Source organism: Onychomys torridus, chromosome 14 (genome assembly GCF_903995425.1).
Source record: "Onychomys torridus chromosome 14, mOncTor1.1, whole genome shotgun sequence".
NCBI classification, from domain to species: domain Eukaryota; kingdom Metazoa; phylum Chordata; class Mammalia; order Rodentia; family Cricetidae; genus Onychomys; species Onychomys torridus.
The window spans coordinates 66,452,379-66,479,222 of NC_050456.1; the positions used below are offsets into that span (position 1 = coordinate 66,452,379).

General features: G+C 45.6%; 1 protein-coding gene across 9 annotated transcripts in view; it reads right to left on the bottom strand.

Moving 5' to 3' along the window:
• Nucleotides 1–18,996: 18,996 nt before the first annotated feature.
• Nucleotides 18,997–26,844, bottom strand: part of Foxn3 (forkhead box N3) — a 383,817-nt gene continuing 375,969 nt past the window's right edge. For all 9 annotated transcript variants that reach the window (XM_036206015.1, XM_036206014.1, XM_036206016.1 and 6 more), the window contains one exon: nucleotides 18,997–19,858. In XM_036206015.1, coding sequence (XP_036061908.1) covers nucleotides 19,291–19,858 — 568 coding nt within the window. In that variant the 3' untranslated portion in view covers nucleotides 18,997–19,290. The remainder of the gene's footprint in view (nucleotides 19,859–26,844) is intronic.

A 26,844-nucleotide genomic window follows, 5' to 3' on the forward strand; every position in this document is an offset into this window, starting at 1 on the left:
ACAGGTGTTTGTGAGCTGCTAATGTGGGTGCGGGGAACCGAACTCAGGTCCTCTGCAGTCACAGGAAGTGTGCTTAAGTGCTGAGCCATCTCTCCGGTCTCTGGCGCTATTTTAAATTAAGACACGTGCTGGGATTCTTGCAGGTTCTGTCTGTCTTCTGCTGTCTTAACCACTGTTCTGTGGCTGTGAAGAGACATACAACCAAGGCCATTCTTATAAAAGCAAGCGTATAATTGTGGGCTTACTTACATCTTCAGAGTCCATTATCATCATGGTGGGGAGCACGGTGGCAGGCATGGCCAGGCATGGTGCTGGAGAAGTAGTTGAGGGTTCTACATTCCTGATCTACAGGCAGAGAGAGGGAGAGAGAGAGAGGAAGAGAGAGGCTGGGCCTGGCATAGGCCTTTGAAACTTCAAAGCCCACCCCAGTGACACACCTCCTCCAACAAGAACACACCTCCTAATCTTTCTAACCTTTTCAAATAGTTCCACTTCCTGTGACTATGCATTCGAATTTACAAGCCTATGGGGCCATTCTTATTCAAACCGCCACACCTGATTTTTTGTTTTGTTTTGTTTTGTTTTTCTGTAGCCAATCATTTTTGGCTGTAGATGGGGCTACTTTGAAAGTGACTCCATCTAGAACAGTCTGGCTCACAGGAAGAGTCACATATATATACTCTGAACTTTTCAAACAGCCAATTTATAGAAGGTAAAATAAAACAGATGCAATTAATTTTAATGACATATTTTTGCTCAATATAGCCAAAATATTTCTATATCTGACCTATAATTAAAAGGTACTAATAAAATACTCCCTACTCCATTTTTTCACAGTAAGTCTGAAGCCTACTCAGGAGGTAAGGTGCTTACTTTGAAGCACAAGGAACTGAGTTCAATCTTTAGAGCCCACATAAAAATTCTGAGCGTGGTAGAATGCATTTGTAAGCCAAGTGATGGGGAGGCAGAGACAAGTGGATCTCTGGGGCTCACCGGCCGGTCAGCCATCCTAGGCCACACAGAAAGTTCCAGGCCAGTTGAACGACCCTGTCTCCAAAAAAAAAAAAAAAAAATGGGTGAGGTCCTCTGAGCTCCACACATGTGTGCATACCCACACACAATGTGCATATACACACTGCACAGATCCAAACTAAGAACAGGAAAAGCAGCGATAACATCAGTTGCTTCTGAGTCTCTGAGATGTGTGGTGCAATCCTCTCTCAGTTCACTAATCCTCTTAAATACTAAAATTGTAGGACTGTTATAATCCCATCCTACAGATGCAGCAACAGCATCAGAGAGGGTGAGCAATGTGTTCAAGATCACAAGCAGTTAGTCTATTGTCAACTATTCTGTCTCAATGTCTTCAGCTAGCATGGAGGCCAGCCATCCCTGAGAGGCTGTGCACCAGGGTTCACTCCATTGTCTGGTTAGCTGAGCTGATGTACTAAAACAGACAAGAGTGAATATTCATTGTACAGTCGAGCCCATCGTGGGAGTGATTGGGACCAGGGCAGCCTTGAGAAACTGGAGAAAGCTGCAAACTCAAGGCCGGAGACCAGGTTCACAAGATGCAATTGTTCTCAATGACACTTCGCAAAAAAAGCCACAGAGAGCTGGCCGTCATTAAAAGCAAAACAAGATCATCCATGGCCACTCCCCCAACCCCATGATGATTTGAGAATTTCCATTTGGCTATGCTGAGAGCATCAGAACAGAGATGCTGGTGATGTAACTTCCCATGTGGAAATGGCTCCAGTATGGCCAATCAGTATTCAGGAGAGAAGTCACAACCTAGCCAGTTTGGGTCATCTGGGTTCTTTCTGCTCAGGCCCCATTTTCTGTAGATTGGGAGTAGGAGAGAACCAATCTCTATCCACCCAAGGGCTGCTGGCCTGGGATAGGGAGGTCCTGTGGGGCTTATGGCAAGGCTATCCCTTACCTTCTTGTCCTTTTTGTCTAGAAAATATAGGAGTCTTTGGAATTATGACATTTTGGGGCCAGGGATTCATGAGAGGAGGCTGGGTTCCATACTCTGCTGGCTACAAATATGGCCTGAGCAAGCCAGGCCACAGCATCCTCCTTGGATTTCCAAGCTTCCAAGTGGTCTTTCCCTCAGGAACTCTCCTCTGAGAGGCCATGGGAAGATCTTGCTCCTTCATAAGTTCCCAGCTTTGCTTATAGCCCCTCTCTGCCTAGTGCATTGTGTGGAACTAGAGATATATGCCACTCATGCAGAGTCCCAAGATATATCAGAATAGCTCATGCCTACCATCCATCTATCCATCCATATACCTCCACCTACTTACCCATTTACCCACTTACCCTTTCATTTACCTACCCTCCCTTCATTCACCAACTCTCTTATCCATCCATCATCCATCCATCCATCTACCCATCCATCCATCCATCCATCCATCCATCCATCCATCCATCCATCCACCCGTCCATCCATCCATCCATCCATCCATCCATCCATCCATCCATCCATCCATCCATCCACCTGTCCATCCATCCATCCATCCATCCATCCATCCATCCATCCATCCATCCATCCATCCATCCATCCATCCACCCATCCATCCATCCATCCATCCATCCATCCATCCATCCATCCATCCACCCGTCCATCCATCCATCCATCCATCCATCCACCCATCCATCCATCCATCCATATATACATACATATATCTGCCCACCCACTCATCTATCCACCTACCCACTCATCAATCTATCCATCCATCTATCATCCATCCATCCATCCATCCATCCATCCATCCATCCACTTATGTACCTTTCCATTTATCCATCAACCCTCTCATCCTGCCCCCATACCTTCCCTGTCATGATGGACAGTAACTACTCAAAGTGTGACCCATTTCCTCTAGTGAATCTTCATCCTCTAAAGCTTCCATAATCTTCCCAGTGTCACAAACTGGGGACCAAGTGTTCCAACAAGAACCTGCGGGGAACAGCTCATACTCAGATTCAACCGCAGCACAAGAATTAGTTCATTGGAGAATGATTTGCCCATGGGAAAGGATGGACATATCTACAGAGGGCAAGCAGGCTCTTCTTCAACTCTTCCTTGGCTGATGGGGGTAAGAGGAGATACTGGAGAGAGAAGAAGACAATGGCTGAGTTTAGAAAAGATCAACAGCTACTGAGAAGTTTGAGGAGTGAGGTGCCAATGGCCAGCATGATGCTCATTCACGGGCACAGCTGAATATTTGGACACACTCATTCATGTCTGAAGCCTGATTTTTAAATTGACATTCCTAGCAACTAGTAGGATTGGCATATGTCAAAAACACAACAAAAGAAAAATAAAACAAAACAAAACAAAACAAAAAAACAAGGGAGTTGACTATGACTGGGTAAGAAAGATTCTATCTATTTAAGAACCTTCTCCATCTATTTCTTCTTTATCGTTTTCTCTGTCTTTTCAGATTTGGGGACAGATTTTTGGAAGTAACCTAACTCCATTTCTGAGTTTGTTTATTTATTTATTTATTTATTTATTTATTTATTTATTTATTTATTTATTTAAAGAAAGCCAATTATTTTGAGTGCATGTAACTATATTTAGAGGTTCACGACACACTAGCTATGGCAATCTTGTAAATGGAACTGCACAAGGGGCTGGAGAGATGGCTTACTGACTGCTCTTCCAGGGGACCTGGGTTCAATTCCCAGCACCCACATGAGAGCTCACAATTGTCTGTGACTCTAGTTCCAGGAGACCTGACACCCATATCAAAACACCAATGTACATAAAAAATTTTTTTTGGGTTGGGGATTTAGCTCAGTGGTAGAGCGCTTGCCTAGCAAGTGCAAGGCCCTGTGTTCAATCCTCAGCTAAAAAAAAAAACAAAAACATTTTTTTTAATTGAAAGGAAAAAAAAGAAGAACTGCACGAAGAGAAATGTGGTGGTATTGTGTTCCCCAAAATACTGTGCACCCTAATAAACTTAACTGGGGTCAGAGACAGAACAGCCACAATATTAAACATGAGGATAGGCAGTGGTAGCACACGCCTTTAATCCTAGCATTCCAGAGGCAGAAATCCATCTGTTCAAGGATACAGCCAAGCATGGTGACTCACGGCTTTAATCCCAGGGAGTGATGGTAGAAAGCAGAAAGATATATAAGGCGTGAGGATCAGAAACTAGAAGCATTTGGCTGGTTAAGCTTTTAGGCTTTGAGCAGCAGTTCAGCTGAGACCCATTCTGGATGAGGACTCAGAGGCTTCCAGCCTGAGGAAACAGGATCGGCTGAGGAACTGGCCAGGTGAAGTAGCTGTGGCTTGTTCTGCTTCCCTGATCTTTCAGAGTTCACCCCAATACCTGGCTCAGGCTTGATCTTATTAATAAGAACTTTTTAAGACTCCTGATACAAGAGAATAGTAGAAAGCACAATGCCGAAGCTTTCTGGTTTTAATGGAGAGCTGGTAAAAGCCGCGCACTTTGGACCTGCGGCTGTAGTGTCGTATCCTGCATAGGAGACAGGAGGATTTTTGTTATTGTTGCTGTGTGTGTTATTGTTATTGTGTGTGTTCACATGTGTCTGTAAGTGTGCATGTAGGTACATGTGCATGTGACCACCAAGGGTGTCTTTCTCAATCACTTCACACCTTTATTTTTTGAGACAGGGTCTTACTAAACTTGGAGCTCCCTGATGCAGGTAGGATGGCAGGTCACCATGCTCCAGGGATCTTCTGGCTTTCTCCTCTACAGTTCTCAGATTACAAATGTGTGCTGCTTGACGCAGCATCTTCCGTGGGTGCTGGGGGTCCATCTCAGGTCTCCATGTTTGCATGGCGATCACTTTATGAATGGAAGCATATTCTGAATACTCTAAGGATGCTTCGAAAGTCTTGGCATGGATGTCAGTGTGGGCTAAGTCACAGTGAGTGAGTGAATGCAAATTCTTTTTCTGTGAGGGACATGTTCCTAAAGAACTCATTTATAACACATGCATAATTCAAGACTAATTCCCCCACAGGAATGAAGTCAGGATTGGCATTATCTCTAGTGTCCTACAGTATGTGGGACTTTCCCTTCGCCTAATTTCCACCTTGTAGAATACAGAGTAGCAGAAAGCATAACTTCATACTTTTCCTTTTAAAGGAAGACTGTGGACCTGGAGATCTGGGGTTGGGTTAGTCACTTTCTGTGGCTGTGACAAACACGGGGGTGGGGGCGGGGCCAGCAGCTTAAAGGGTGAAAGGTTCATTTTGATTTACAGTTTCCAAGGTTTTCATCCGTGGTTGCCAAGCTCACTGACAGTGGGTTGTGGGGGGGGGGGGAGAGAAGAGGGGGACGGAGGGAAGGAAATGAGGGAGACATACAGAGACAGAGATACAGAGATAGAGAGATAAAGAGTCAAAGAGACAGAGAGGGAGGAGGGAAGGGGAGAGGATGGAAGGATAGAGGGAAGGAAGAGGGGAGATGGTGAGGAGAGGGGAAAAAGAGAGATGAGAGATAGAAGGGAAGGGGGGGTGTGGATCTGTGCTGTGGCCACAAAGCATAGGAGTGTGTGTGTGTGTGTGTGTGTGTGTGTGTGTGTGTGTGTGTGTCTATGTGTGTTTTGTGTTTGTGTGTGCTCAGGTCATGCGTGCCTGTGTGCATGTGTATGCTGAGGCCAGGGTTTTCTATCACCCCAAGAATGCTATTTAATTTTTGGAGCCCTGGTAATCCAGTACTTCTCAATTGCTGGATCTACCAGTTGTGGACTAAGTCTTCAATATGAGATTTAGTGGGAGACACTTCATATCTAAACCACAGCAAGAGTATATTTATTTTGATAGTTGGACAGACTTTTACAAGAGATTTATTTATTTGGGCAGGACTGATGGATGGTACATGATTTTAGTCCTAGCACTTGGGAGGCAGAGGCAGGCAGTTCTTTGTGAGTTTCAGGCCAGCCTGTGCTACATAGAGAGACTCTATAAAAAATGCCACCACCAGCAAAATATTTATTTTTATTGTATGTGTGTATTTTGCCTGCCTATATGAATATGAACCACATGTATGCAGTTCCTGCAGAGGCCAGAAGAGGGAGTTGTATCCACTGGAACTGGAGTTACAGATGGTTGTGAGCCACCACATGTGAGGTGATATTGTGTCCAATATTTTGTGCACCCTAGTAAAGTTATCTGAGAACAGAACAGTCACTAGATAGACAGAGGCCAGAAAATGGTGGCACACACACCTTTAATCCTGTCACTTGGGAGGCAGAGATCCAGGATCTCTGTGACTTCAAGGCCACAATGGAAACAGAGCCAGGTATGGTGGCACACACCTTTGATCACAGGACTTGAGATCTCATGTCTTGCTTGGGAAAGACACACGCCTTTAATCCCAGGAAGTGATGGCAGGAAGCAGAAAGGTATATAAGGTGTGAGGACCAGGAACTAGAGGCTTTTAAGCTTTTAGGCTTTTAGCAGCAGTTCAGCTGAGATCCATTGGGATGAGGAATCAGAGGCTTCCAGTTTGAGGAAACAGGATCAGCTGAGAAGTTGGTGAGGTAAGGTTAGCTGTGGCTTGTTCTGTCTCTCTGATCTGTCAGAGTTTACCCCAATAGCTGGCATTGGGTTTTTTATTTATTAAGGCCTTTTAAGATTCGTGTTACACACATGGGTGTTGGGAACTGAACCTGGATCCTCTGCAAGAGCAGCAGGTGCTCTTAACCTCTGAGTCATCTCTCCTCCTACCCTAGGACAAACCTTTGATTGATTGAAGAAAAAAAATGTAGCTAGCATCTTCAGAAAGCCAGGTTCAGCATACTCAGCTGAACAAATGATCTTGAAAGTGATGGAGGTGGGGATCAAGTGGGACTGCAGAAGGGCCTCTAGGACAGACAGCATTGCCCTAGTCAGTATATAAAAGGTACTTCCAAATTTCTGATTGAATGACACCTAGAAAGCAAGCAAGTGTTGTGTCTTGAATGTGGCGTGCGCCCTTTGAAAACAACATTGGAAGTTGATCCCTGCGACATTTAGTGTTCATTGCCAACATGACATACCAAGACTCACCAGGGACAAGAGTCTCCATGCAGGATTTTCTATATTGGGTTTGTCTCTAAGGGGTCGTTAATTAATTGATGTGGGAAGACCGAGCCCAGTGTGAGCAGAATCATTCCCTAGGCAGGGGGTCCTGAGCTGTGTTAAGAGTGGAATCAACCAAGTGAGAATGCACTCATTTACTTCTCCCTGCTCTGGACTGTGGATGTGACTAGCTGCATCAGGCTCCGGGCAGCTTCACTTCCCTGCTGTGATGGACTGTAAACTAGGGTATTAAAGTGAAATCTCCCCTCAGTTGCTTTTTGTCAGGGTATTTTTCTTCTTCTTCTTCTTCTTCTTCTTCTTCTTCTTCTTCTTCTTCTTCTTCTTCTTCTTCTTCTTCTTCTTCTTCTTCTTCTCCTCCTCCTCCTCCTCCTCCTCCTCCTCCTCCTCCTCCTCCTCCTCCTCCTTCTTTTTCAGAGCTGAGGACTGAACCCAGGGCCTTGCGCTTGCTAGGCAAGCACTCTACCTCTGAGCTAAATCCCCAACCCCTTGTCAGGGTATTTTTTATCACAGCAACAGAAATGCAGCAAGGAAAGTCCAGTTATGTGCTAGGGCAGGGCGGCACCAAGTGGGCCTTCCAAGGGTGACTGTGGTTCAGCCCTCATGCAAGCATTAGTCCACCCACGACTAATAGACTAGTGAATTAACTTGAAAGGGGTCTGGAACCTAGTATGGCTAGGTCTCCTGCATGCTCGCTGCCCTGCAGTGTGGTGTCCTGTACTGCTTTGTATTCTGACAGCACAAGGCCATCCCACATGTAGCCCTTGACCTTGAACCAGAGTTGTCAGCTAAAGTAACTCTCTCACCGTGGGTGGGGGATTGCCTTTTCCCCCCCTTCATCTGAGACAGTTTTACTAAACCTAGGCTGGCTTTGAGCTCCTGACCCTCCTATTCTTTTTTATTCTATTATTATTTTTGTTTTTTGAGACAGGGTTTCTCTGTGTAGCTTTGCGCCTTTCCTGGATCTCGATCTGTAGACCAAGCTGGCCTCGAACTCACAGAGATCCACCTGCCTCTGCCTCCTGAGTGCTGGGATTACAGGTGTGCACCACCACCGCCCGGCTCCTCCTTTCCTTGCAGTGCTAGGATGACAAGTGATTGACACCCGGCATTGTGACATTCTTACTAGGAACAGAAAATTTTTATGGCAACAAACATTTCAGTGGACAAAAACAAGACCTTCCAACCCGTTACTCCAGGTCGATCTGAGCTGGCTTCAAACAATGAACCAATGACAAGATGAAATTTAAGAAAGATGAGAATAAAATCCCTTCTGAGGTTGTCCCTTGTAATAGTGCTTATGTGGAGACACTGGAGGCAACTCAGACACCGAGAAGCAAGGTGGCATTTTTGTGTCCCTCCAAGGAATTGCCATTTTCACCATGGCTAAATTCAAAATGCACAGGACATCATGTGGGGTGGGCATGTTCGACACATATAGTGATTATGATTACACGTCAAAAAAGTGAGTGCAGCCGAAAGGACAAAGTATTTCCACTCTTTGAAGTCATATTCTGCCACTAACTACTGGGGTTGTTTGGGGGCAAATCTCACTTTCCTGTGCCTTAGATACCTGGTCTATGAGTGAGTTTGGATTCAATGGCCACTGGTGTCCCCTCTCTGTTAAAAATATTTATGACTCATGTAATAAATGTACACATTTTCCTAGTTTTCTGATGTGCACAGAATGGGCCCATTTAATGAAAAAAGTGTGTCCCAGGGTATTTACAAAAGCAGTCACTATTTTCAGATTTTCTCCGTCATACGGTACTTCCCACATTACATATTTTTAGAAGTCAGTATGAAATGTGTAGCAGATGGGGAGAAAAGCAGAATCCTCAATCCCCCTCAAATGAGTTGCTGTATTTGAGGGAGATTTAGCTATCTGCTCCCAAAGCACTTTACTATGGAGTAACATAAAACAGTCAAGTCATTAGGGGGCTTTAACCACAAACGCCCAGGAATGATTTCAAGTTAAGATATGGCTGCTTTGAGCTCTATTCAAACATATTGCTCTGGGGGAGGCTAATTCATGTGCAGGGGGCAAATATTCAACACACTGATTCATTCATTTCTGCTTGGGAAAAAAACCCAAAAAGACAACACCTGTCCTCTCCACAAAATTAAAAAGTCCTTATTCAGTTCAGGAACCTCTCTGAGGTTGTGTATTTCTAATGATGGGGGAGGGGAGAAGGTCAAAATTCACAGTAGCTGGGTACAATGAGATAAGCTTGTGAGCCCGGCACTCAGGGGTGGGCTCTGTGTAAGTTCAAGGCTGGCCTGGGTTACATTATGAGACCGTCTCAAACAACACTCCTATACTTACAAGTGATCTTACATGGGGCATCTGAGAAGGGATGGGACAGAACATGGGCTTTCAACTCATAAATAAAAGTCTTTTAGTCAACCAGGCTGAAATGCCCCCAACTACCCAGAACCTTCTAGGAGGTTGTAAATTCTTAGATTAGAAGACCTTCTGGGTCATAAGAGGAGAAAGTGGCCAAGGATAACAGTGGTCCTCATAGACACCTTCCGAGACTCAGCATCAGGGCCCCAAAGGGCCTCTGAGGTCCCTGAGGTACTGTGTGAGTATGCACGTGCATACATGCACACACATGTACAGTTACAAAGCCAAAACTTAAAGGAATTGACTGACAGGCACTATTTAGGGGTGGAGCCTGCAACTTAAGTCCACTCAACCTAGGCCTCCTCACTGGCCTGAACACGGGCAGTACTGACAGAGTGATAGTGCATGGCTATTCTTAGTGGATGGAGCACTTTGTCTGGTTAATTCCATTAATGAATGAGATTCTGGCATGATAAGCCCCCCAAGAGCCAGTGTTCCCCAACTTCTTAGAGGGACAAGTATGAGGGGGGTGTTTCACTGCTGTGAGAATTTACAGGATGGAATTGCCTCATTAGAAGCCCGGGGAACCCCTCCGAAGACGGGGAGCGAAGATTGTTGGAGTCAGAGGAGATGGAGGACTCCAGGAGAACACGGCCTATCTAATCAACTAAGCAGGGCTCATATGGGCTCACAGACACTGACGTGGCAAGCATGGGGCTGCTCCAGGTTCTCTGTGTGTATGTTACGGCTGATAGCTTGGTGTTTTTGTGGGACTCCTAACAGTGGGAGCAGGTGCGTCTCTGTCCCTTTTGCCTGCTCTTGGGACTCTTTCCCCGAATCAGATTGCCTTGTCCAGCCTCAAGGAGAGCTTTTACCTTGTCTTGTAACTTGTTTTGTTCTGTTTGGCTGTTGTCTCCTGGAGGCCTGCTGTTCTCTGAAACGGGGGAGGAGTGGATCTGGGGGAGAGGGGAGGTGGGAGTATGTGGGAGAAGTGGAGGGAGGGGAAACTGTGGCTGGGATATATGTTATGAGACAAGAATCTATTAAAAAAGGAAGCCGCAGTGTGTGATTGTCTACATGAATCACACTTCCAGCTGCTTTGAAAATTTCAACAATGGTTGAATGGGGAGATGGCTCAGTTTGTAACATACTTGTCAAGCAAGCACGAGGATCTGAGTTCAATACCCACTCTCACATAAAAAAAAAAAATCCAGATGCAGTGGTTTGTATTGTAATTCCAGTGAAAAGGAAGTGGGTTCAGGATGCCTGGGGTTTGCTGGCCAGCCAGCCTAGCCAAGCCAGTAAGCTCCAGGTTCAATGAGATCTTGTTCAAATAATAAAATCATCATCATCATCATCATCATCATCATCATCATCATCATCAAAGATGGAGGCTGGAGAGATGATTCAACAATTAAGAGCATTAGAGGCTCTTAAGGAGGACCAGTGTTCAATTCCCAGTATCCACATGGAGGCTCAAAACTATCTGCAACTCTAATTCTAGGGGATCCGAGTCCTCTTCTGGCCTCCATGGGCACCAGGCATGTATGCGGTGCACAATAAAACACCTACACACATAAATAAAATAGCAATAAAAAAATAAGATGGAGAGTGACTATAGACCTCTGAATCACATGTAGGCATACTTGTTCACCCATGCATACATGTGCATGTACACACATGAATCAAACCTGGACTGAGGCTACCTGCTTGTAGTTGACCTCAAGCATTACTCAACATGGCAAATTACCTAATTCATCAGATTCGGCTCAGAGTACATGACTTCTGCCCTTGCTCCCTATGATGTCTCTCCTCAAACACTGACTTGGCATTGAGAAGACATATTGTGACTTTCAAGGTGACCCTGAAAGCAAGACCCAAAGAAGATAACAACATGGGCCAAGCAGGACACTGAGGTGGACACTTGGGAGAGGGACACTGGGAATTATCATCCAGGACAGATGGACTGTTAACATTGCAGTTAACACTGTAACCCAGGATAGGAGCCGAGGGATGCAGCCTGAGATTCATAGGCAACAAAGGTGCCTTAGTGGGGTGGTGACTGAGTTTAAACCTACTACTATTGGTGAAGCCCAGGTTAAAAAAAAAAATGGGATGGAATCTCTCAGGGCTACGGGGATGGCTTAGGGTAAAAGGCCTGTTGTGCATGCCTGGAGACTTTAATTCACTAAAAGTCAAAACCACCAGGAAAGGGACCAGAAAATCTTTGGGGAACATTGTAGTGGATAGCTGTTCTAGCTTTGACCTTGAAGCACAGCTCCTAGGGAGGTAGCAGGTAACTGTTACATCTGCCTATGACCTTGAAGTACATATCTCTGGGACATGGCCGCTGGAACCCTTAAGGCCTGGGATGCAAGTACCCGGCTCCTTCTTCACCTCCTCATGGTATCAGATGCTGAGATATTACACCAGGCAAATCAACGTGGGACATAGCTCAGCTTTCCCGGACCCTACGATCAATCTCCCATGGTAGTGAGTTAACCCCCAAATAAATTCCTTTGCTCATTAAATAGACTCCGTGGACTTCTCACATTAGAGCATCATTTCCTCTTTACCAGAGATGACAGATGCCTAGTCACCTGCTTTGGGTGTGTGCTACAGAGACTCATCTGCTGGAATCATGGGCCCCAGGGTGGTGGCAGGGCCTTTAAGAGGTGAGACCTAGTGGAAGCTAATTAGGTCCTAAGGGGCATCATGCTCAGCAGATATTAATGTAGTTCTCATAGGACCTGGTTATTTCCCAGGACAAGGAGTTGTTACAAAGAACAAATTTAGCCCTGAATTGCTCCCTTCCTGCCTTGCCATGTGATCCCCACCCCCACCCTGGCTGCATACAGCTGATTTTCTTTTATTATAACAGAAAAGAGACTCACGGGGTATGTGTGTATAGGGGACTGGAGTGGGCATAAACCCCAGAAGATGAGTTTTAGTGTAGGGATGTCATCATTGGAGACCCTCAGGATATAGGACAGATGGGCAGACCCCAGTGCCAAAGTGCAACTTTATTTTAGTATTTGGCAACTTCCAAACCAGACCAACTCTTAGCCACAAGTTCTATGGCTGGTGATGGGAGCCCTGTGCTTGTCCCACACTAGTGGCTTTGCAGAACAGTGAGGAATTTCCCATTGAAATGAAGGCATGTGTGAGGATGGGTATGGTGTGCAGTTGAGACCAGACAGAAAACTGCACAGATAAGCTACTGTGGGTTAGAAACAGAATGGAGTGTCTCAGGACTCAGGAGACGGCTCAGGTGGTAAACGTCCTACTGTGCAAGCCTAGACAGCTGAGCCCAGTGCTTCTAACCCTAGGCAGAGACAGGGGACTCCTAGAGCTTTTGTGGCAAGCCAGCCGAGCTAGCTGGCGAGCTTCAGGTGCAGTGACAGGCCCTGTCCCAAAAGGTAAAAGTGTCTCCCAGAGGATCCAAGTTTGGCTTCCAGCACCTCCACTGTTACTCCAGCAGTCAGGGACCTGATGCTCCCCTCTGGCCTCCACAAACACCTGGCATACAAACGCAAACACAATACACACTAAAATAAAGATTTATCAGGGAAGATATCAACTTCTGGCTTCTGCACAGCACATGCTGCACCCACACCACACACACACACACACACACACACACCACACACATACACACACACACACACACACACACACACACACACACACACACACACACGACCTCTTCTATGGCTCAGTGCTTACACAACACACAATGCTCATCTTCAATTGATGCAACTCAGTAATTTTTATTGCAACTGGAAGACGATACATCACAGAAACTTTATGGTAGGTCTGGGGAAGTGTTATTTACAATAAATGATGAAGTAGTTTGTCTTTGGCAATATGATTACACATGAAGAACGCAAAATGCTGTATGGATCCCTCCCAAGCAACACCAAGTCCCCCGAGCTCGGCCGATGGCGCCATCTCCACACTGCTGCTTTAGGCAAATGCAAGCACCATCGAACATCACTTTCTTTCTCCCTTATGATTCTCCCCTTCTGTTCATGATATTGGCAGTTTCATACAGAAAAAAAAAAAAATTGGCTTCTGAAGAAATTATTACTCTTGTAAATTAATTTGGCCTTGTAGATCTGTTGGCTTGGAAAGGTCGAGTGACCCTAAGATTCAGCCACAAACCTCTCGGTCTTCTCACTGCTTTATCACTGTGGTTTTGTTTTCTGTAAAATTAAAACAAAACTCAGAAATGTTACAGAATGAGAGCACTAAAGAAAAGTCCATGTAGCTGTCTCCTGGACACACACAGGTACTTTTCCACCCCCATGTTCACCATGGCAGTACAGGCAGTGAGGATAATGGTGTGGGACCGGCTGAGCCAGCTATGGCCTTGGATGGCTTCAACACACAGACTCAGGAAATGGTGAATGTATCCACAACAGAAAGTGTGCTGTTTCCTCTAAAACAGGGGAAATAGGGGAAACCAGGTATGAAAAGAGTAAATACAATTTCTAGGTTTGACAGGATCACCATATCGAAGTCTTTTGAGAATCCAATATGGAGTATCAATTATTTGCAAAAGGGCAGAGAAGACACGTTCTCCGCTTTTGCAAATGAAACACAGTGGAGAAACACTGCTGTATAGATCTCAAACCAAGAGTCTTGATTTCAATACTAACAAGATAGGAAGGGTACTTGTGAGCATCCCACAGCAAATCAGAAATGATCATTCCACAGCGGTCTGATTCCAGAAGCTCGTCAGCACCATAGGCATCCATTTCGGCCATGAAAAGGTGGATCGCTTTTTAAATGGTGTTTTCCTTCCTTAGTTTTTGGTCAGTGAAGCCAGCAACTTGTTTGCTGAAGGGTGGAAGAGAGACCAAGTCACACCCATTATTCATGATAAAGCAACCGAGTGGACAAGTCTGTGCTTAATTCAAGAATAGCCAGCAGGGAGAGGACGTTGGGAGTTAGCCACCATGGCTGGCGCGCTCTCAAACGAAGATGGGTTAACAGATGAATTCACAAAGGTGGGCAGGTCTATACAGAACACTGAATGCCGTGTGTAACTCCTCATGACATCCCAAGAAACAGGAACACCACACAATGTATATACTTTGATTTACACATTCCATTACAAAGGAAAAAAAAATTAAAAAAAAAAAAAAGACACCATTACAATTCTGTAACTGTGTTAACTGCAATAGAAACCGAAGTCTAGTCTGACAGGTAACTAAAAAGGGTTTATCACGTAGGTTATATAGCAAAAGTGTTGATGTATATTATATATAGTAGTATAAATAATAAAAAAGTATTATTTAAATTAGATCACAGTGCTGCATCATGTGCCTAACAGTGTTTGATATAGTACTGGTGGGCTGGGATCTACAACACGAAGGACTGAACTGTCAACACTGGCAAGTCACAATCAAGAGGGGACATAGGTTCCAATGTTTTCTTTTGGTGGCAAATAATAATAATAATAATTAATAATAATAAAACAAAGCTTCTGAAGATGAAAGAAAAGGACTTCTCTATAGAAACAAAGAAATCAATTGCAACATCTGGGCAGCTGTGATCCACCAGAAAGAAATGAGTCCCAACCTGAATAAGGTTTGAAATGGGAAGAGAAATCACACTAAATTCAGTCTAATCCTATATATGGGAAAACCTCCCATGCAGGTCACTTGTTCCTAACTCTGGCATCATGTCATAGCCCCCCACCCTTACCCCGAGAGGCTGGAGGTCCCAGAGTGGCACTACTGAAACCCAAATTGGTGGCTTGGGGTGCTGAGCATGGGCCTGCTGTGTTGGACTCTTAGGCTGGGCACCAAAGCCACTCTCTCTTGCCTGGGCACCACTGAGTGCAATACTCCTTTCTAGAATGTTCCGTGGTAGGAACCTCTCTGAACAAAAAGCACTAGACATGCCGAAGGATGCGACAAGAAAAAAAAAAATCCATTCTTGGGGAAGGGTATCAACCCATTCCTCCTTAAAGACCCAGCCAAGAATGGAGACCTGCTTCAGGTGTCCTGACCACGGTTTCCTGACACATGCGCGTTTGGTTCAGCTTCAATTTCAAAAGAACTCTTGAAAAATATACTGACTGGAGAGAGGAGGGAAGTAGGAGCTTGTGATAGTATCAGAAAGAAAAATCTATGATGCAATCCCTTTCCACAAAGTACTGGAGAAAGACGGCAACCCAGAGGAGGATAAAATGTCTATTTCACCTAAGAAAAGAAAGCCACGGTCTCGCCTCTTAAATGTGTCTGAGGGCCAACGGCCAGTGGTCGCGACGCCACGGTGCTGATGTGTTTGTTCACTGCTGTTTCCAAAGCATCTGTAAATATTGCTAGAGTTCCCCGCCTCCCCCCCCCCCCTGCCCCATGTGAGTACATGAGATCCTGGAACGACACATGAACCACAAAGAACAATACCACACCCCTTTAACGATGCTCAGGCGATCTGTCAGACTAATGGATACACAGGCTAGTTTGAAAGCTAAAAGAACACCTGACGTTTGGGAAGAAAGTCCAAGACTAAAGTGAATTACACTTAAGCAAAATATTCTTTCACAAATAGGCTTGTGCTTAAATTCTCTACTGCTCTTGGGGGAGGGGAAAGAGAGGGTGCCTCCTGCCCCTTGGCTTGTTAAGGACACGGACAGCCTCATTCGGCAGACTTCGCTACAAACGTCCACATACACATTGATAACTTTGTTTTTGCCTCAACAGTCAAAATACAGAGTTAAACACAATTGAGCCATTGTTTTGGTTATGCATAATGTATATGCCTCCCAAAACAGAAGGAAAATAGAAAAAGTACCCTTACTAAAGTTTCCCCAACAAGTCTTCCAGAAAATTCCAACAAAGGCGCCAAGGGAGGCTCAGGAAAATAACACTTAGAAAGCTGCCCGATGAGGTATTTATGCGAAAAGAGTGGTTCTGGGGTTCAGAACACACTTGTATAAGATAGTTTTCTAGATCTCCGCGAGATCAGAAAAGTAAATCACACACACACTGCATCTTGTTATCTCTGAAAGAGGCCTCTGCCCCTTCGGGAAAAGAAAACGAGGGGAGACAGCCCACGTGGGGGGTTTTCACTGGAAGAAGTCCCCTGCCAGAAACAGTGCCGATCGAGCGAGCGAGTGAGCGCTTACCTTCACCTTCAGGAGAGGTCTGAGTCTCACCATCTTGGGGGTTGGGAGGGTGGTCTTTTCGACTCGGTTAGGTGACAACAGAAATCTAAGTGTGGCTCAGGTTCCAGAGCTGTGGATGGCTTATAGGGCGTCAGAGGTGTGTGGACAAAGAGGGATCAGAGCACTGGAAAAAACCATACCTGCTCTCTCATCTAACCCTGAATCCCCATGTTGAGAGAGGGCAAGCTCAGGCCAGGTGGGGGTAAATCTAGCCTGCCCTAAAGTGGGAGGTCCTCCCCCTACCCCCTTCTTTCTGAAGCTGCCTTCAGGCTAGGAAGGGGGAAATGCACCAGATAACACATCTTTCCTTCCAGGCTGATGCAGTTGCCACGGTACCTGGTTCTGACAAGTGGACGTAGCTTTAAAGGCCCACTACTGCCCTGTTTCAAAAGTCCAAGGTCACCTCAGTTTTCTCCCTCTCCCAAACATCTGACCCTGAGCCATGCTAGTGTTTTTGTTTTTAATAGTTCCATTTGGATGGGAGGCCATATTGTTTTAGGGATTTCTCTTTAGACCTCAAGGCAAAAAACACTTTCTTGGCAAAGGTAACTGGAGTTTCTGGCTTGTGTGACATGGTCTGGTTGTTATTCAGCTCTCACTGTCTAGGTGGTCTTCGTCCCAGGGCGGTTACTGCTGAGGAGGCAGAGATGGCCAGCCCCCTTCTCACTGCGAAACCACACCGTCACAGTAACACATGTAGGGCGGGCCCATCTAAGCCCATCCTCACTTACTTCCTCCTACCCATGTACCCTGTCTCTTACCCTCACCCACTAAGGCCCATTAGCATGTTTCCCTTCTTCTGGTGAATTTGCATAATTATTCACTGCCTTTTTCCTAGAACCAAATCACGGTAATGATTTTTCTCAAGTAAGCGTCCCATAATTCTCCTGATTCTACCATACACACTACTAAGTTTGCCCTCGAATTATTGCGTCATGTTAAACACATACAGACAAAGGGAAGGACACACTCTTCAGTAGAGAATCAGAGGGGGTCGGGGCTGAGTGTGGACAAGGCAGTATAGAGCTCAACCATCCAAGCCCTACCAGAGTATGAAGATAATTTATATTGCAGAGTAAGTTCCCCAACAGTCAGAGTTTGTCCCTGAAGAAGGTTAAACCTTAAACACCTGCTTCAAAAAACCAAAACAAAATAACAAAAAAAAAAAAAAAAGGAAAGAAAAGAAAAAAAAGGAAAAGGAAAAAAAAAAAAAGAACAAAAGAACCTCTAAGCCTAAGGGCTTAAAAATTAGAGGCATAGCCTTCTCTCTATTTTCTATATTTATATGAAAATAATTCATGCTTCATGCTAAATACATTATTTACCTTACAAGAACTTTGTTATTTTTTAATAAAAAAAAGCTTGTTTTTGTAATTTTTTTTCTTTTTCTTTTTTTTTTTTTTCTTTTCTTCAAAGGAATCCATGCATCGTGGATCAGAAATTTCTGCTGGCTACACTGGCTGAATGTGAAAAATCACTGATTTTATTTATTTATTTTTTTTATTTTTTATTTTTTATTTTTTTCAAAAAATGAATCCTGACATTAATTGCAAACCCTTTTTGAGGGCAATATAGGAGTTGTATTGTTTGCCATGTTTTTGCTGTTCATGTCCATCAATGCTTCTTTAACCTCTTAAAAAGACATCACAATACTAATGGCAGTTTCTGTAGCACACCCCCCCTCCCCCAACTTGGATCAGATTGTTTTGATGGGAAAGAATCTGTACCATTTTTGCTTTCTTAACAGCTACTGTCATGTCTTGGGCATGATTGCTTTTCACTTGGGCAGTTAAAAGGACATAGCCTGTTTTCTGCATCATCTTTAAGTCTTGTGTGTGCGTGAATGTGCATGTGTGTATGTGTGTGTTTGTGTGTGCGCGAGTGTGCAGGGCCAACCTTCAGGCTTATGGCTTTTGGAAAGTCTTAATATAGAGCAGGATTCAGTGGTTAGCAATGGCTCTAAGAATTTTCTGTCTCTCCTTAGTCACTGACACACGATGTACATAAACAGTCTGGTAGTCAGCTTGTGAGACGTACCAGGTTCAAGCTTCAGAAGCACAGAAGACTGGCAGCCGAGCCCTGGGCTTGCTATATGGCAATGCCGTTGGCGGTTCTGGCACAGTAAGATACCAGGGCCAGAGCATGGTGTTACCCTTAGAGGTCACGGTTCCAAGGGGGACACGGGGCTCTTCAGTCTCTGCAATTGCTCCCCAGTTTCGCTCCAAACATAACTGACTTTTTAAACCTAAGGGTTGGCCTGAGGGTGATGATTCTGCATGTGTGCCTCCTAGATGGCGCAGGAGTGTTCCTGTGACATTAATGTTGACATCCCCGTGGGTTCAGCCACAGGTTTCTGACAGGCTGTAGGAAGCAATGGTTAATTTTGGCTTTTTTTTTCTTTCGTTTTTTTTTTTTTTTTTGTCTTCAGATAAAGAAAAGCTTTTGTGAAACGGCTGAGTGTCAATATGAGTTCTATGGCTTCAATCTCCTTTAAACATAAAATTCTTAAGGGTCCAAAAACAAAGGAGTGGGGGGCAAATTAAGAAAGAAAGAAAGAAAAGAAAAGAAAGAAAACCAAACCAACAAAAGGAAAAAAAGAAAAAGAAAAAAATTGCTGATATTGCCACAAATCATTAGAAATCTCCTGACATGCTGAAACCAAATGGCCGTAAGTTCAAAACAAATCAGAGACTTGTTTCAGTTTTTTGTGGTTTCCTTTTGCTCTTTCTGCCCCTTCGCCGTCCGATTGGTGATGTTGTTCAAACAGGACCGAATCCCTGCCAAGTGCAGCAGCGAACCGGCCGCCTCTTTCATCTCCTCATCGTCGCTCTCGGGCGGTTTTTCTGTGCGTCTCTTTTTGAGGGGCAGTGTGTCACTGGGGACCTTCCTGGCCTTGGCGAAGTGCTGTCGCTTCTTGTGCTGCGATGCGTACCCGCTGTCCCCCAGGGCATCCTTGGCCTCCTTCTGGCTGGGTTTCCCGTCGTCCTCCTCCGTCTCGCTGTGGCTCTCGTGGCTCTGGAAGCTTCCCTCACTGCCCTCCTGGCTCCCCTTCGTGGCAAACTCGTAGTGGTCATCAGCGGAGGAGGAGGAGGAGGAGGAAGAGGAGGAGGAGACGGAGTCGCTGGCGGGAGACGTGCTCCGAGCGTTGGAGGACTTGGCACTGCTGTAGTTGTGATCCTCCTTGGGATCGCCGCTGACCACCGGGGAGCCACACGGCGGCGGCGGCTCACTCTCAGTCCGCACCCGGCAACCAGTGATGCTACTCCTGCAGACGGAGAGGAAACAACACATTACATCCTCCCTGGTGAAGGCTCGGGGCCGCGGGGCTCCTGCACGCGCTGCTAGCAATTCCAAAACAGGGCTAACAGGTGCCTGAGCTCCGGCCCCATCACCACCCTTGTCTTTCCTGCCTATCCCTCCCCACCCCCTCCACCCCTCCCTCTCCCATCCCACCCCTGCTGGCACTTTCACTTAACCTGTGAGTGAGTCCGAGTTGTCAAAACAATACTCTGAGGTGAGGGCAGAGGAATCTTTCTTTTACACACTAGTCCCAGCACCGTGGAGTAAGCCACCACCAGCCGATGTTTGCCGGCGTTAAGTCTCTTCTGGAACTGCTGCATGGGGTGGCATTTGTCATAAGGCTAAACACAACGTGCAGCAGAGCCCTGCCCTGTGGTGACAGCGACTCACTCCGGCACCCTCTCTCTCATGCAATCTGCGGGCATTCGCTGCGCATGGAAGAGAGGGGACCCAGGGGAGCTGTTAATGGAGATTCTAGCATCGAACAAAACATAAGTCAGGGCTGGTTTGTGGAGGAGGGGGCGGTAACTTACTGTTTCTTGAGCTCCCCACCACCAACAGATGCCCTGTGGAGCCGTGTTTAACTCCATCAAGTAGACCGTGGCCTTCTTATTGCACATGGCTCAGAGGTGAGTGCCGCCAAGTCTGGTGACTTACTAAAGCCACATGGTAAGACAGAGTCGGGATAGAAACCAAAACAGAAGTGCTCAGCTACACCACTTGGACCCGCTCTTTCCCGCAATTCCCTGTAACATGGTTCCCTGTGAGAATGTCTCATCAGCTCTCCCAGCACCCACCAAGCCCTGGACCACATTTTGTGTTGTGTATCTTTATGTCTGGGAGGCTACTGGCCACTTTATGTCTCCTCATTGGGAGGCAGGGTGAAGCGACTGTCCAGTTTCCTTCCTGATGTGCCTGGCACACAGCAGATGCGCAAGGTAGGTGGAAGTCTGAGGGACGGATGGGTGCAGGAGGCATGGCTTACTTATAGTCAAAGGGAGAAGGAAAGGGGATGGGTGCTCAGGGAACATTCTGGCAAAAAAAGGGCATGATGCGATGGTGTGCCAGGCTGGCTCAGCGATTCTCTGTGGTTGCTTACTGTCTTTTCCTAACTCTCCTCTCCTGCCAAGAGGTCCCACTTCCCAGTGTACATCTCCTGGATAGTTTCATTTTCCTGTCAGAAGGATTATAGGACCCAGCGCAGAGAGGTCCTAGGATAGGAATCCATCAAGGGCTTGCTTCAGGCCAGCCCTCCTCACCCGTTCCCTGTAGATTTCCTTTCTTGGCTGTGCACTGGGCACATAAGCATGGCTGGCATAGATTACTGGGGAGTATTACCAAGCATACATGATAAATGGGATTAGTTGTATACTTAGCTCTCAGCAGTTATCAAAAGCAGATTAAAAACCTATGTCTCATATACGTTTTTTTCCAGATCTTTTGTTGTTGAGCATAGATACTGTGAAACAAAAACCAAAATTCTATTAAATATGAAGCAGTTTCTTAGGGAACCCAAATACATTTGGACAAGGGAACTGGGCTTTTAACAAATCAATTCCATTATGAACCCTTATTTAAAAAAAATTGTGTGTGTGTGTGTACAAACATAAAGGTCAGAGGGCAACTTTCTGGAGACCTTCTCTCTCTTTTGTTTTGTATGGTTTCTGGGAATTACGCTTGGGCTGTCAGGCTTATTGAGCAAGTACCTTTATCTGCTCAGCCATCTCCCAGTCCCAAATCCTTATGTTTTACAATAACTTGGGACTTAAGGACTTAGTAACGGAGGTCAGCAGAGTGTGGCCCTTAGCTGGGCAAACACCAGGAGGGAGAAAATCAGGAGTAGGTCAAGGACCCATGACTTACTGTCTAGTTTAGTGGGTCTGGTTAAGGGGCCATGTTTGGTGTGTTTTCTTCTCCCTTTTTTTTTCTTGTAGGTATGCTTTTTTTAAATGAAAACTTTGAAGGTGGATGAAAAAATGTCAGAAAGGAAGCCATGAAAGACAGACTTCAAACCTGATAACTTAGTGCTTTAAGTGGACACCCTCTTCTGAAGGAGAACCCATGTAGATAAGGGGAGCAGGAAAGAGGAGCATTCTATGGTCCTGGATCCTATGCTGTGGAGGGGACTACCCAGAACAGCCTACCTATGATAGTGGGTCTAGATCACCCAGTTCAGCCTTCTACAGAGAAACGGAATTGCAAAGAATCCCAAGACCCCTCCCATAACTGAGTACTAATCTCGCTAGAACTCAAACTTAGATGGCTCAGGTGGGGGCAGTGGTGGCGCATTCCTTTAATCTGAGCACTCGGGAGGCAGAGGCAGGTGGATGGATCTCTGTGAGTTCAAGGCCAGCCTAGTCTACAGAGTGAGTTCTAGGACAGCCAGTTCTACACAGAGAAACCCTGTCATGAAAACAAACACACAAAAAACCCAAAACTAGATGGCTCAACTGGAACTTTAAACATCTCGCCAGAGTCCCTGGAAGATTGTGTACTGTGCAGACCGGGAACCGGTACAAACACCTGCCAGAAACCTCTGGCTCAAGACAGCCATATCTCACCTTTAGGGCGTGAGAGCTGGAAGATAGCCGGATCTCATTCTTACTTAATGAAATTAACTTTCTCTGAGATTTCAGCACGAGTTTCTAATCCATAAATTACACACCAAACTTTGCAGGGAGTGACAAGCTCCTTCAATTATTAATAACTTGGCGCAAAGTGACTCAGTGGCATAGGCCAGCTGCACTGAGCTGGCGTCAAAGGCCTCCTGCTGCACGGGGTTGTCACTACAGGACACCACATGCTTGAAAGAAATCAGCCATCCTGAACTTGTTGGAAGGTGCATTTCTAACTACCGTCTCCACCCCCAAGCCAAAACCCAAACCCCGAACCATTCACTGCTGTTAACGCTGGATACAGTTGAAACGCCTGCAGTTTCTCAATGCTAGCTGAATTTTAAGTCATGATCTTCAGTGACCACAGATTAATTAGTTTACATGAAAGCCACTTGATTTTCCCAGGCCCCGAGGAGTTTAAGCCATGGGCCCAACAAAGCCATGTACTCTCAATCCCAAACCTGCAAGCTGTTCACTTTTTTCAACTCCATGGGAAATAAAAGAAGCGAGACCTCGCTACAGCTCAAGCCAAAAATGATCAACTTTTGTAACTAAGAGGCCGAGGTGCAGGCCTATGCTGACTACTGCTTTCCTTACAGTTAATTGTTTGTTCCATCCTACTTAAACAGCACAGGTCACTTCAGTGGTTCTCAACCTGTGGGTCACAACCCCCTTGGAAGTCCCCTATCAAGAAAACATAGATATTTAGAGTAGAAAAATTATAGCTGGGAAGTAGCAATGAAAATAATTTCATGGTTTGGGGGAGTCACCACAACATGGGGAACTGTATTAGGGGGTCAGAGCATTAGGAAGGTTGAGAATCACTGAGATACCTGGTACCCATGGGTTCTCTATGGAATGAACAGTATTAAAACCTACTGGCTGTCACTTGGAAGAGTTGGCGTGCTAGGCATTAACCTGAAGACTCTGACCTCTTGCCAAGTGTGACAAGCAGACAGAATTATTAATGTAAGGATCACAGAAGGGGGGGGGCGGCAATGCAATGCAATACTTTTTCTACCAAAACAACTACAAGCAGAGAGATAGGGCCGAGAGAGGCTTGTACTTGACGAGGTGGCGAGGGAGATACATTTAGAAACAGCTTCCCTGACTACAATACAGATGAAGTCAGAGACAGTACAGCAACAGTTTTTAAAGGCATTCTGAGTTCACTAGGAAATATGGGGAGGGCTGTGCAAGCAGCCTGAATTTCATCCCTGGAACCCTGGTGGATTGAAAGAACCAAAGCTGTCCTCTGATCCCTGAATGGAAATCATATACATGCACACTCATCATCACATTTGAAAAAATAACACATGAGACAAGGGGCAACCTTAGTGACCCACAAAGACAAACATGTACCCACCCATTCCAACCTATAATTTTTCAAAATAACTTGAAATGTGAGCAGTGGGTGAATCAGGAAGCCAGACTTTCCCTGGAACAAATATCTACCCCAGGACTGGGGCAAGAACCCAGACCGGTGGAGGAGGAAAGAGAAGCAGGGATGAGAAACTGATTTTGTCAGCTTCACGGATTTTATGGTGGCTCCAAGGGAGTTAAAATGGACCCAAGCCCATTATTCCCCCGGGCTTCCCCAAGTTTGAAAAAGCAAATCTTCTCTGGAAGAGTGCACTTCAAATCCAACCACAGAGAATTCCAACTAATTAGCGTGCACAGAACCTAGGTTCATAATTTTGAAAACCATTAAGCACAAGGGAAATACACTATTATAAGCGAGAGACAGCAGAGAAACTGCAGAACTCTAACTGTAGAGACTGCATGTGTTGAGCTGAGCCTAGGGGATGAGGTTACTATTTCAAAAAACAAAAGAAGAGCCAGAGGAGGTCAACAGTCCTGTAACCCTGGTGCTCAGGGGGCTAAGGAGTACAGTGAGCTCCTGGACAGCCGGGGCTATCCACAAGACCTTCTCTTATGGACTGAAAAATAAACTATACAATACGGAGCGGAGTGTGGCTACAAGGTGGGAAGGTTGGTGAGAGGGCTGGACTGAGTGTAAGCCCTGGGCACTGGTGCTGAGGAGTTGGCTAAGTCACAAGAGCGTATTCAACACCTATGCACAAGCTGGGAGCTATGAATCAGTCTGTAATCCCAGTGCTGGCGGTGGGGTGGACATGGGAGGATCCCCAGGGCTTCCTAAACAGTCTAGCCCAACCCATGAGCTCCAGGCTCCAAAATACCTGTGTATGGTGGCACATGCCTACAATCCCAGCTCTTGTGTGGATCCAGAGAGGTCAGAGTTCAAGGTCATCTTTACCTACCTATATAGAGATCTCAAGGTCAACCTTTGCTGTGAGACCACACCTCAAACAAACACAAGAAAATTTCACATAAATTGAGCTGGACTTTTAGAGGGTTAAGAAAGCACTGGAAGATATAATACCCAAATTAACAGCTGAGAATGTTCTAGATTAGAAAAAAGGTACCCGTTTTGGGACTCAAAGCTAACACATACTATCAGGATAAACAATGAAATACATACCTACCTACCACCATCAAAGAAAAAGGTTAAGGCAAGAAACAAACAATATAGGTCACACACACACACACACAAACCCCAAAGTCATCAACCAACTAACCAACACAACCTAACCAGTTAACCAAAGCCAGAATGGATAGCTAGACACAAACAACACAACCTAACCAATTAGCCAAAACCTCAAAGCGAGGCACAGCAACGCATCCTGGCCGTCCCGAGACTCCAGACTGGGCAAAGATGAGATATAAAAGCAGTAGAGGGAAAACCATTGGGTAGGGAGAAGCATCAGCAGGCTGACCACAGCAAGTGAGGCCAGCAGGAGCGGACAACATTCTCAAGCTGAAAGAGAAAACACCCGTCAGTCTAGACCTTCGGACCGGAAACAGACACAAGTTCACGGCATTAACCACAAACTCCAGGAACTTCCTAATTTGGGAAACATGTACATGATCTAAAATGGAAGGTCTGATATGTAGGGAGAAATGACTAGCAAAGAAGATGTAAGCAAATCGGGACTAAACTGTGCAATTATGGCCGATGGGCTTAAGAACAAACCAAAGCAAAACAGAGGCTGTAATGATACAGAGCTCGGGAGGCTTTGGCGGGTTGGGCCAAGGTGCCCGGGTGGGTGAGGGAGACACACCCTGCAGACGTGGTGGGCAGTTGTGTAGAGCAGTGAAAAGTCACTCAAACCATGCAGACACATGTCCACGTGGAGAGTTTATTTTAATAGAGAGACAGAGAGAGAAAGATAGAAAGAGAGGGAAAAAGGAAGAGAAAGGAAGGAGAAGAGGGAACATAGAGGTGTGCACACCTCATGTCGAGAAAGGGAAGAAGGGGAAGAGGAAGAAAGGAGGGGTTGTTCCTTAAGGGAGGCTTTACCTCAGGACGCAGGGTGGGTCCCCAAGGAGCGGGCCAGAATGCCAACAGAGGCCAAGTATTGGGAAAATTAACTTACCATTTGGGAGGTGGCCAGAACTGAAGTAAAAACTTTTGAAAGGCTTGGTATTGATCAGGAGGTTAAAGCTATTGATCAACCATTCTAAGATATTCACGTTAAAAGTTCTAGGACTGACAATAAAACAGCAGCATGATGGGTAACTTCCGGTCCAGCGAACAGGAGGGGACGGAGTGAGAATCGGGAGAAGTCAACTTAAATAATGCTCAGAAGGGTCTGGAAACCGGGGGTGAAAGACACGAATCCAGGTATGTTAATAAAAACGGGCTGAAAACCTTCAACCTGGAAGGCAGGCATTGGTAGTATGGATTTTAAAAAAACACGCTGTTTAGAAAAGGTGAACTCAAAGTGAAAGGAGAAAGAAAGGCCAAGAGCACAGGGGCGCTGTGTCAAGCTGTGGTGGTGTCCGTTTTTAAATGGTTGCTGCCTATTATGCCACAACTGTCTGAATCAGCAACGGCAACTCTGTCACTCCCAGCAGCTGAACCGTAGGGCCGTAGCCGGAAGGAAATCTGTTCCCTCTGGCTCCGACTCTTGCAAAGCTAGGAAGGGAACTTAACTAAACGTCTCTCCCTCTAAAGAACTTGAGATTCATAGGTTAAGATGGAAGTCTGCTCTTCAGAGAGTAGCTCACCCCCCTTTCCTCGCTCGAATCCTCCAAAAAGCCCTCACGCTTCTCCTCCCTACCACTTCCTGTCAGCTAGCTGCTTACACAGCCTCCTGGCCGGAGGTGAATTTTAGTTAATCAGACACATCTTTGCATCATTAAACAAACGTTCCAGAGCATAAACAAAAGCAACACACCTTGAAATAATATTCTACAGCACTGTGTCATGCTACGGAAGTGCTGTGTAAGATGCAGTCATAACCTACAAATG